This window comes from Bos mutus, chromosome 26 (genome assembly GCF_027580195.1).
Source record: "Bos mutus isolate GX-2022 chromosome 26, NWIPB_WYAK_1.1, whole genome shotgun sequence".
Taxonomy (NCBI): domain Eukaryota; kingdom Metazoa; phylum Chordata; class Mammalia; order Artiodactyla; family Bovidae; genus Bos; species Bos mutus.
Window position 1 is genome coordinate 36,611,910 of NC_091642.1, and position 12,570 is coordinate 36,624,479.

Below are 12,570 nucleotides of genomic sequence, written 5' to 3' on the forward strand. Positions count from 1 at the left end.
AAGCCCAAGAGCTAATCAAGGAATGGACGCACAGGTGTTGTGTCTTCTCACAGCTCTGGCTGCTTCCTTGGGAGATAGCCATGGAGGGTGTTAGTACCTCCCAGGGATCAGGAAGACCAGGTAGGAGGCTGACTCTGGGCAGCAGCCTCCACCCTGCCCTTCACTTTCCCAGGCCAGTTCTAGACTACTGCAAGCCCATGACCGCTCTTGGTTTTGGCAACCTGATCCCAGTTCCCATCACGAGAATGGGCGCAGGTGGACACTCCCAGTCCTTGAGCACCAGTACATGGCAAAGCTGCGCTGGCCTGGTTTCAGTGGTCCTTATGGGCGAATGAGCCAAGGTGACACCTGTGGATTCTCTTACACATTATGCTGGGAAAGGTTCAGTGACGACTCCCTTCTGTACTTGCAGATCCGGGTCCGAGTGATCGAGGGCCGGCAGTTGAGTGGCAACAACATCAAGCCTGTGGTCAAAGTCCACATCTGTGGCCAGACGCATCGAACAAGAATCAAGCGAGGGAACAATCCATTTTTTGATGAGGTAAACGGGCAAATGCATGTCCTGGTGCGTCTGTTTTATTTACGTGTACCTTCTCAGCTTCCGCCCACTTCTCTACAGTCCCAAGTGGGAGAGGAACACATGTGCAGGCTCAACTGCACACAGAGGACAGAGTTCTAGCCTTAAACATTCTGTGCTAAGAACCCCTGGGTCTTGGAGTCACATGGCCTGCTTCATTATTGGTTCTCAGAGAAGCCCGGTGTCTTTCTGATGGTTTTACAGCAACTTCTGGAGGGAGCCCTTCCAAATGGGTCCTTGCGCCTCTTATTATGGACCACACAGAACACTTAGGACCTGCCTTTGTGCTTTTTAATTAGCAGATGTCTCTGAGGGGTGACTCCATGTGACTTAAGTAACCCAACTTTATAAAGGTGTCAAAACCTACTTGACTATAAAAACAATATAGGTTAGAAGAAGCAATTATGAGCAGAAAGGGTTTTTTCCTCCATGATGAGATTATACCCTGTTCTGATGACCTCTTCTGCAACAGTCTTCAAAAATGCTGAATACCTTGACGGTTGTCTTCAATGCCACAAAATTCCACATTTAGGACTGTGAAGAGAAATGATAAATTTGGGGAATTTATCACATGCCAGCCTTACTCCGCCGAGCAGCCACGTTTCTGAGATTCCTGGGGCCTCATGCTCTGATCTCTGAGGCCAGGCATTTCCTACCACAGCTTCCTCTCACAGTTCCTTTTAGTTCCCAACAGCTTGCAATCCCAGCCCTGGTATTGGTTCTTTTTTTCTCTGTTCACAAAAGGAACGGGTTTTTTTCTGTGTGGTGCTCCTGGTTGTTTTCCTGTGTTTTCTTGGCCCCCAGCTTTTCAGAGGCTCCATTTTCTTCTCACTTTGGGCTTCTCCTTAGATGAATCACAGACACCAGCAGGCAGGTAGTGTCAAAGCTAACATGAGAGGTGGGCGCATTCAGAGATGGGCACTGGAAGTGGACTTTAGGGAAGGCTGGGTGAAAGTCATGATGGGGGACAAGACAGGATTGCAGGAAGGACAAAATATGGGACCCTTGATGCCTAGAGCATAGAACCCATCCAGGTGTTTACTGAAGGAAGTTATAAGGCTCAAAATAGCCTGGAGTTAAAACTCCCCTCCCAGTCCTCCCCACTGTTCTAAGAAAACAAAGAACTCTCCTACCCGGAGAAAAAAAATGGCCATAAAGATTGATTATGCTCAGCTCCCAGCCAGTCCAGCCTCTGGCCAATCTCCAGAATTCCTTGCCCCAGCTGTTTAAGAGATAACTACTCCAGACAACCTTGGAGAAGAACAGGCCCCCTTAAGACTGTAGATTTCCACAAGTATGCCTATATATACTTACTCTTTTCTTGGGTTAGTGCAGAAGCTCACTAATCTGACTGCTGCCCCTTCTCACCTCATTAAATGTGATCTGTTCCTGTAAAGTGCCGGTGTCTTTTTTTTTTCCAAACCTCGCCTTCTCTAACTCCCTTACCCTACATTTGTAATGTGGGACATTTACTCAACTACATCTATAGGAAGTCCACCTCAAAACTTACCATTTTAATACTTTTGAAATTAGATTTCTCAGTTAAAGGGAAGAATCAAATAACTGAGCTTCTAAAAAGACCATAAATCAATAAAAAGATTTTACAAAAAAATCTCTAGTTTACACACACATTTTTAACCAAGTGATTCAACTTGGCATCACCAAGGACAAATGGACATGTGTGTCCTGATGTGATATAATGGGAGTAATCAGCATCACTTGTGTCGTTTCTTGTCCAGTGGTCAACTTGAATCTAACAATGAGGAAACACTGACAAAAATCCAGACTGTAAGATATTCTGCAAAGCAACTGGTCTTGATAGAAATAAATAACAAAAATAAGCCAGGAGTACTGTTCTAGATAAAAGGAAACTTAGGAGATACAACAACCACATACAATGTAAGATCCTCGAGTGAATCCAAATTTTTTTTTAAAAAAGTTAAAAAGAACTTTTTTCAGAACAAGTGTAGGAATTTGAAAATTGACTGTGTTACATGTTAAATTTTTGGGTGTGATAATAGTGTTGTTGCTGTTCAGTCACTAAGTTGTGTCTGACTCTTTGTGACCCCATCGACTGCAGCATGCCTGTCCTTCACTGTCTCCTGGAGTTTGCTCAAATTCATGTCTGTTGAATCAGAGATGCTATCTAGTCATCTCATCCTCTGTCATCCCCTTCTCCTTTGGCCTTCAATCTTTCTTAGCCACTGCCGCTGCCAAGTCGTTTCAGTCGTGTCCGACTCTGTGCGACCCCATAGACAGCAGCCCACCGGGCTTCCCCGTCCCTGGGATTCTCCAGGCAAGAACACTGGAGTGGGTTGCCATTTCCTTCTCCAATGCATGAAAGTGAAAAGTGAAAGTGAAGTTGCTCAGTCGTGTCTGACTTTTAGCGACCCTGTGGACTGCAGCCCACCAGGCTCCTCCATCCATGGGATTTTCCAGGCAAGAGTACTGGAGTGGGGTGCCATTGCCTTCTTCGATCTTTCCCAGCATCAGGGTCATTTCCAGTGACTCAGCTGTTTGCATCAGGCGGCCAAAGTATTGGAGCTTCAGTTTCAGCATTATCCTTCCAATGAATATTCAGGGTTAATTTCCTTTAGGATTGACTGGTTTGATCTCCTTAGTCCATTATAGAAAAAAATGTTTTTGCACTTCAGAGATGAGTGCAAATTTTTTTAGTTTTTGAAAATAATTTTTTATTGTTTTTACTTTTTGGAAATAATCCCCTCCCCTACCACTGATGAGTGTTTTATTTATTAAAAAAATTTTTTTTGAACTTTTTATTTTATATTGGTGTATAGACAATTAATAATGTTGTGATAGTTTCATGTGAACAGTAAAGAGACTCAGCCATACGCAAATGTACTTTTAAGGAGTGTATTGTATTATCTAGAACCTTCTTTCAGATGGTTCAGTTTAAAAAAAAAGAGTTATAAAGCCAAAAGCCAGTGTGACAAAATTATAGCAATGATTCTTTCATTTTTTCTCTGTAAATTTTAAATATTTCTAAGGAAAATGTAGGAGAAAAAAGTCTCAGTTTAAATAAATGCTCCATCTTTCTCTCTTAGGATTAAAGTCTATTGGCACACAAAACTTTGACTTTATGGTAAAACCTCTACATACCCAATTTTCATCTTCCAAGAGTCAACCTTCTTAAACTTAGCTGTTACAATGAGTTAAAATGTGGTCCATACTGACTCTACCGAGGCTCTAACAGTATCTAATATGCAGTGTTGGCTTTACAAGTATTTTGTTAGAAAGAGCAAAATTAGTGACTGGTTACAGGTAATAGCACTAAAAATGGAAGAAAATTAACCTCAACTTTCCAGATCATCCAAGCTCTAAGCACATGAAATAAACTTGATCTTTAGTTAGCTGCTGCTGCTGCTAAGTTGTGTCAGTTAGCTACTAGAGGCTAAATCACTTTAGTCGTTTCCAATTTTGTGTGATCCTATATCCTGTAGCCCTCCAGGCTCCTCTGTCCATGGGATTCTCCAGGCAAGAATACTGGAGTGGTTTGCCGTGCCCTCCTCCAGGGGATCTTCCCAACCCAGGGATCATATGTCTTCTTATGTCTCCTCCATTGGCAGGCAGGTTCTTCACCACTAACACCACCTGGGAAGCCCTAGCTACCAGATATCTGGTGCCAAATGAACAATTATATTTATTTAAAGAAACACTATGCATAATTGTTACTTAACCCTTTTTCTGATATACAGAGTTTACCTTGAAGCTCATGATGCTTAAGCTTCAGAGCCTTTTCTGAGGTCCTGCAGTGGGTTCATGCAGTCACACCTGATTTGAGGTTGTGTCTTGTATTTTTTTTTTTTTTAGGAAGCCCCCTCAAATTTTAGCATCAGATCCCACTAAACCTTATTCCACCCCTGTTGACATTCAAACATTTTCCCTTTTTGTTTCAACAGTTATTTTTCTACAATGTCCACCTGACTCCTTCTGAACTGATGGATGAGATCATCAGCATTCGGGTAAGGGGCCACAGAGTAGGAGGGTAGTGCTCACTAGCTGCCAGATAAAGCCGGTAATCTTCTCACCACTCTCCTTTCTTCCAGGTTTACAATTCCCATTCTCTGCGGGCAGATTCTCTGATGGGGGAGTTTAAGGTGGGTGTCCACTGTCTGTTTCATTCAACTTAGGTCAAACATGGGCACTTTCATGATGAGGAATCTGGTTCCTGGCCAGGATTCAGGGTACCCATCTTGGTGACATCAGAAGGTTATATGTAAGGCATTGATGCCATGATCATTGCTGAAAGCTGGACACAAATGCTGTGGGGTCAAGAAGCCAGTTGAGTGTCCTCTGGCTGGAGTCTAGTCAACTTCCAAAGTACAGCACTTAGCACTTAGTCCCGCACTTAGTCCGAGAGCAAGATGCCTGGGAGCTGGCATACCAGGGCCCTTCACAGAGTGCCTGTTGTGGCTGGAAGCCCAGTGCTGCTACAGAGGGAAGAGTACTTGCCTGTGGCAAGAAGCCCGTTACCCCGCTCCACTTGTCAGTAGCCCAGAGTTCTATCTACTAAGTCAGTTATTATAAATCTGGTGTATGACAGGCAAGCCAAACCAGGGAAGAGAATCAAGGTGCTTTTCCGAGCAGTTCACACTGGACTTACTGATAAAGACTTCTTGTGCCTGCTTAGCGATTCCACATGGAATGGGCTGCTTCTTGAAGCGAGTCTTAGAAGATGATTTGGGTCAGTTCATACTCTGTCTGCCATTAACTAGCCACTTGTAAACCTCTCTGGTGCTTAGTTTCTTCATCTGTAAGATGGGATTATTGTGAAAATGAGGTGAGATACAATATATAAAGCACCTAGCTCTTGGCACATTGGAGTGCCCAATCAAAGGGTCTATTAATGTTAGTATTAGAATTAATTGGAGGAAAAGGTGGAGGAATACTCAGTAAGAAGTCCCGTATGGTGACCATGGTCCGGGTTTGCTAGGGTCTGAGGGTTTCCTCAGAATGTGAGACTTTCTATGCTACTGGAAAAGTCCCAAGCAAACCAGGCCACATTGGTCACTGTGTCTGTTCCAGCTGTGAGACTGGCTCATTCATTCAAAATGATGGATTGAGAGCCTTCTATGTATCACACCTCAGAGGAGGCATCGGATATTCAGAGACAATAAGATGGAAATGGTGGGTCTTAAAGCAAGTAGTCAAAAGCCTTATTTTTTTAAGTGTGATGATAATGATAGATTCTAGAAGTGACTGAACTGATTGTAAAATTTGTTTGAACTATTTTAAATTATCTTTTCCCAGATCGATGTTGGATTTGTTTATGATGAACCTGGTAAGTAACGTTTTCCCATGAACTGGAAGACTCTGGGAATCAAGAAAATTTGAGGGATGAAAGAATAAAGAATGATGTTTTTCTTGACTGAGAAAAAGAACAGCTATACCCAGTGGGAATTATGACAGCAGTTTAGTATGGGTGTCTTTTTTAATAATCTAATGGCAATCATCCTAAGAGAAACAAATAGATAATTTCTCTGTTCTGTGAGGCTACTTTAACCTTATCAAAATCAAATTATAGAATCAGTGACTAGAGCTTAGAGAGTCTTATTCAGTCACCCCAGGGCAGGATGTGGGTGGAGAGTCAGTGTGAAGGAGAGAGCATTAAAAGGGAGCCTCATCTGGGGAGTATGGCCCGTCATGAAGACACATTGGAGGAAATACTTGGTTATCTTACTGCAGATGGAATCATGGACTTGTCAGCTTCTCTCTAGAGTATTCCTGTCCTTTTACGCCTTCTTTATTTTAGGTCATGCTGTCATGAGGAAATGGCTTCTCCTCAATGACCCTGAAGATACCAGCTCGGGTGCTAAAGGCTACCTGAAAGTCAGCATGTTCGTCCTGGGAACTGGAGACGAGCCTCCTGTAAGCTCCAAATTCTCTGTCCTCTCTGTTTTTTCACTAAGAAAGAGGACCCAGAGTTAAGCAAGTGGGCACCAGTCATTGTGAAATGGAGCAGAGCTTCCAATCAGCAACCCCAATCCTCCAATTCCTCCAACTTTCTGGAATTTGTTACTTTCTTCACAACAGAATTATTATTCCAGCTCACTTAGCTCCTTCCTTGTGTCTGTGAGCAGGTCTTTCATTCAGTAAAGATATGTGTGTTTTTAAGAGTTCCCCACATCACTGCCTCTACAGAACCTGGCTCCATTACAGAATCAGGCATTGCTACCTAAGAGGATGGTTGTTATTCTAGAAAATTGGGCAGCAAGCCAGTAGCCAGAAAGAAAGTAAAAGAGCTTCAGTAACTGTCTCTCTATTTAGCGCTCAGAAGATTAAAAAGGACGCATTATTTTCTTGTAGTGTATTGGTCAAAGAAACATGAGCATTGATTTTGTAGGGCAGTTTTGAGGTTGAATTGGTGCCAAACTCTTAAGCTCAAAACACAGGAAATCCTAATGAAAACAGTTATGATGGGTTTTATCCCAGATTTGGCCTCTTGAAGTGCTGCTTTCCTATGTGTATAATTTGCCACTGTGTGTCCCCAATAGCCTGAGAAACAAGATCGTGATAATGACAGTGATGACGTGGAAAGTAACTTGTTACTCCCTGCTGGCATTGCCCTGCGATGGGTGACCTTCCTGCTGAAGATCTACAGAGCGGAGGACATCCCCCAGAGTATGTATTGATTTAATCCAGCCCCGGGATTGTCAGTTGCCTGCATGATTACATGTGATAAAAGTAATCATACTCCAAATCATGTCAGTGCTCCCTGCCATATGTCTGTCTCCTTAAAGGCCTTCATAGAGTTATTTTCATTCATTTTGGCCCTATTGAAAACTACCTAAGCAGATTCATGGGGAAGCCTGTTGGTCACTGACCCATGGCCCTTATGGAGCCTTTGACCCATTCATCTCTGTTCTTTCTCTCTTCTGGGTTCCACACTTCCCCTTATTCTAAAGGATACCAAAACAGAGGTCAGCAGTCAGCATGGCCAACTCCTTTCATCCCAAATGAAACTGAAGTTCTATAAACAGATAAATGTATTTTCTATCAGAGTATTAAAGATGGCTGGGCCAAAGTTGCACGTGCCAGTAACTAGAAGTCTGTCACTAATGTGTTAAGAGATTGGGTGCATTTAAGAGAATTACTTAGAGCGCTTCCATGCATAGAGGCTAATCTAGTTGCTCGCCTGTCCTTGCTAAGGACCTGGCATCCTCTCTGCCTTGCCTGGTGTGCCTGCTTCCTGCTGGGCCCTGGGACATAGGACCCTCTCCCCATCCTCAGGAGGGAGCACCACTGTACAGGCCCTGGAGCTCTTCAGGATTTGCTACTTTTCCAGGAACCCCTCCCCCTCTAATGACTCCCCAGAGCATCCTTCCCTTGGAAATATCTTAAATGAAGTAAATAAATTAAACCTCACATTATAATACCTGCTGGGCCTGTTCAACTGAACTCTGTTGACTTTTTTAAATTGGAGTATAATTACTTTCCAATGTTGTGTTAGTTTCTGCCGTATAACAAAGTGAATCAGTTGTCTGTGTACATACACCCCCTCCCTCTGTGCCTCCCTCCCCCTCCCCCCACCCCTCTAGGTCCTCATAGCGCACTGAGCTGAGTTCCCTGTGCTATACACCAGCTTCCCACTGGCTATTTTACCCTTGGTAGTGTATGCACATCAGTGCTATTCTCTGACCCACCCTCCCCTTCCTCTGCTGTGTCTGCAAGTCCATTCTCTACGTCTGCATCTCTAGTCCTGCCTGCAAATAGGTTTATCCGTATCATTTTTCTAGATTCCATGTGTATGTGTCAATACATGATCGTTGTTTTTCTTCTTCTGACTTACTTCACTCTGACAGACACTAGGTTCATCCACATCACTAGAAATGACCCAATTTCTTTCCTTTTTATGGCTGAGGAATATTCCATTGTATATATGTACCACATCTTCTTTATCCATTCATCTGTCAATGGACACCTAGGTTGCTTCCATGTCCTGGCTATTGTAAATAGCGCTGCAGTGAACTTTGGGGCACATGTATCTTTTTGAATTATGGTTTTCTTCAGGGTATACGCCCAGTAGTAGGGTCGCTGGGTCATATGGTAGTTCTGTTTTTAGTTTTATAAGCCACTTCCTTACTCTTCTCCATAGTGGCTGTATCAATTTACATTCCCACCAACAGTGCAAGATCTATTTACTTCTAAGTTTGTTAAAACAGAGATCTGTTGTTTGTAGGTGATTAAACACGTTACGATTATGCTAAATTTCCTGGAGTTACTCAAGAAAAGATGAAGCCTATATGTTGACCTAAAGAACATTTTCCAAATCACAACTAGGCCTCAGTTTTTAATTAACCCTATTTGGATGGACTTTTTTATTCTGTTGGTTTCCTCAATAAGTGATTGATTCTCAACATAGTAATTTATTGATTTGTTTTTTCTGAGACGCTCCCGTTAATTTTTAAATTTTGTGGGGAGAACGTGTTTTCTCTTTCTCTCAACTAAGACAAAGGGTTTTTGCAATCCAGTGCCACTGGTACTTGCCACTTTTCAGGATGATTCTCGTTGCAATGGTTTTTCCATACAGGAGACAATTTTTAATTTTGCTGAGTGATTTCTGTTCTCTTAAGAGAATCAGATTTGATTTGTTCTGTGACGCGTTCCTTTCCAGTGGATGATGCCTTCTCACAGACAGTGAAGGAAATATTTGGAGGCGTCGCTGATAAGAAGAACCTAGTGGACCCTTTTGTAGAAGTTTCCTTTGCCGGAAAAAAGGTTTGTATGTGACCTCAGTGTCGATGCCTCTAGAAACATGTATTTAAACCACTATGCTTTCTTTGACTGATTTCCTGCTAAATCTTTTTTAAGTAGCCCCCTGATGAGCTGGGCACTGTGCAGGAACACAGATTATCAGACTCTGAGCATGTCAGACATCTTAGAGGTTTATTTTGGAGTGGAAAGTATGCCGGACTCAGGTTAGAAAGACGTGGTCTTTTGTAAGAGTAGAAACAATTCCCAGGCCCCAGCGTTATCTTACTCCTAGGTAAAGTCCCTAACCAGCAACAGTGATCCCTGGTCAATGTGGCAGGAGTTCCCACCCTCTGAAATCTAATGCCTGGCGATCTGAAGTGGAGCTGATGTAATAACAACAGAAAAAAGTGCATAGTAAATGTAATGCACTTGAATCATCCTGAAGCCACCTCCATCCCCTGTCCATGGGAAAATTGTCTTTTACAAAACTGGTCCCTGATGCCAAAAAGATTAGGGACCGCTGTGTAGAGGAGAGCCTCCAGTACCCGGGTGCCCATTTCTATCATGTTTATTACTCACCATGTTCCAATGAGCTGTAGAAACTGGAGAGTCTGGCAGGGGAACCCATCTCAGTCCTCTGATAAGAGCTGAGGGACTCTTGGTGTAGGAACACATGTAACTACCACTTTTACCTACAAAAATGGTCAAAGATTGTAGAGTGGGATTCCATAGTAGAATAACGATGTACCACAATCAGTTCTAGGTGTGAGGAAGTAACATTTACTACATATTGGAACCAAGTGTATGTGAAAGTGAGGTTTGGCCACACACACACACACACACACACACACACACACACACCCACACCCCCCACACCCCCACACACACACACACACCCACACCCCCCACACCCCCCCCCCAGGAGAGTCAGTGGGAGATGGCAGAAAAAGTCTAAGTTCTGGAGCTAAACGAGGCCAGATTTAAATTCAGACTTCACCTCACTCCATAGCAAGTGAAGTCAAATTCTTTAACCTCTGAGTCTCAATTTCCTGAATTATATATGAGGATAAGGATAATCTCATAGGATTGTTGAAAGTGTTAATTAATTCAGGAAGTAAACAGCGGGAGCCTGCTAAGTATCAGACACTGTCCCTCACGTTGGAGATAGAAAAGTGAGTGGAGCAGTCTTTACTCTCATGGAGCTTACTGTGCGAGAGAAGGGACAACAATAAGCAAGCAAATAAAAAGTTGCGTAATTTCGGTTAGTGCTGAGTACTAAGCAGAAAATAAAGCAGGGGACAAGAAGTGATGGGTGCAGGGTGTTTGGAGGGGTTTCCAGTTAGTTTATCAAGTGGGATATCTTGGAGGAAGTGACATTTGAACAGAGGCCTGGAAAATGCAGAGATATTGGCAGGGGGAGGGCTTCCAGGCAGAAAGAAGAGCAGATGTAAAGACCCCAGGGAGGAGATATGTTCACAGTGGATGAATGCCAACATGGCTGGGGTGGAGCAAGCAAGGGACGAAACCAAGAGATGAGCTCAGAGAGGAGGTGAGGTGGGCAGGCAGGGCTTTATCAGGCAGAGGATGAATCAGGACTTAGTATCCTAAGTACCCCTGGGAACTGACTGATGATGCTACACGGGGAATGACATGAAAGTGAGGAGGCAGGAGAGGAAGTGGGGATCCAGATGGGAACCAACCACAGGCATCTGGGGCAAGACCAGATGAAAATAGGGATGTCAGCATTTTCTCATGGATTGGATGAGGCACGTGAAGGAAAGAGAGGGGTTGTGACTGATTCTGGTTCAAATCTGAACACCCTTGCGAACAACAATGGAAAGACAGCAGCTAGTTTGGGGAGCAGGGAGAAGGGCTGGTGGGCAGGATCAAAAGATACGTTTGGACATTTTAGTGAAGAGATGTGTATCAGGCAGTATGTAGCAAGTGTCCACCTGCCAATGCAGGAGACCTGGGTTCGATCCCTGGGTTGGGAAGATCCCCTGGAGAAGGAAACAGCAACCCACGGCAGTTTTCTTGGCTGGGAAATCCCATGGACAGAGGAGCCTGGCGGACTACAATCTGTGGGGTTGCAAAAGAGCTGGGTACCACTTAACAACTAAAGAACAAGGGCTCACTAAATAGCAACTGTTGCATCATTACACTAATCCAATATTAAAATTTGGCAATTAGAAACTAGCTCTTAGTGCATAGAAGAGGCAAAGATCAGTATACTAAATCCATGTCCTATTTTACCAAATTGTTATTAAGAAAACTTTAATGCAGTTACCAAGTCTATGGGCTTCCCTGGTGGCTCAGCTGGTAAAGAATCTGCCTGCAACGTGTGGGACCTGGGTTCAATTCCTGGGTTGGGAAGATCCCCTGGGAAGGGGACGGCTACCCACTTCAGTATTCTGGCCTGGAGAATTCCATGGACTGTATATTCCATGGGGTTGCAAAGAGTTGGACACGACTGAGTGACCAAGTCTATAACATAAGTATGCTAGAATCATAATCCACTGTGCATATATTATAAACTTTCCAAAATTAGAAATTTGAATACCTACTCTGTTTTGATGATTTTACAGGTTTGCACAAACATAATTGAGAAAAATGCAAACCCTGAGTGGAATCAAGTCATTAATCTTCAGATCAAGGTTTGGCTTTCTTTTCTTTTAGAAAAAGTAAGGATACCCTAGTAGGTACTGAATAAGTTGAGAAATAACTACTTTTTTTTTCTCTTTTAACAGTTTCCTTCAGTGTGTGAAAAACTAAAACTGACAATATATGACTGGTGAGTTAAAAAAGACTTGTGTCTAATTGCGAATTGGAGAAGTAAATATTTGGATTTGAAGAAACTTTACTTTAGATGGTCTAACCCTTACTTTTCAGGACATTTGCTTTTCTTCCAGACAGAAGTGGTACACTGCTCCTTGAATCAGGTGTTTTCTTTAAAAATAGTAACAGTAAAAATAGTAACAGTAGCTGTTGCAGAAAAGCTTTGGATATCTTGGTTCAACTGCTCATGAACAAAAGGAAGGAAAAGTGATCTGAATATACCCCAAGATAAGAAATTAAGGCTTTAAATACTATTAGGCTGTCCAAAATAGACTTCAGAAATGGAGTAAACTATTTCTAGGGACGAATTAATCAAAACATTGAGAGCTGTTCTCTGTCATTGTTAGAAGGGAAATTGGACAGAGCTTCCTATGTGATTGAATGCAGAGAAAATTTGTTGAAAGTTTCTGATGGACTTTATACTAGACCAACATCCTAGCAAC

The 12,570-nt window shown here is 42.9% G+C and overlaps 1 protein-coding gene across 4 annotated transcripts in view; it reads left to right on the forward strand.

Moving 5' to 3' along the window:
- The window catches only part of MYOF (myoferlin), a 178,356-nt gene that overhangs the window by 74,419 nt on the left and 91,367 nt on the right, over positions 1-12,570 (forward strand). For all 4 annotated transcript variants that reach the window (XM_070363810.1, XM_070363812.1, XM_070363811.1 and 1 more), the window contains exons 7-15: positions 413-541; positions 4,498-4,560; positions 4,645-4,695; positions 5,849-5,879; positions 6,351-6,466; positions 7,093-7,219; positions 9,213-9,316; positions 11,878-11,946; positions 12,040-12,083. In XM_070363810.1, the coding sequence (XP_070219911.1) occupies positions 413-541; positions 4,498-4,560; positions 4,645-4,695; positions 5,849-5,879; positions 6,351-6,466; positions 7,093-7,219; positions 9,213-9,316; positions 11,878-11,946; positions 12,040-12,083 (734 nt within the window). The remainder of the gene's footprint in view (positions 1-412; positions 542-4,497; positions 4,561-4,644; positions 4,696-5,848; positions 5,880-6,350; positions 6,467-7,092; positions 7,220-9,212; positions 9,317-11,877; positions 11,947-12,039; positions 12,084-12,570) is intronic.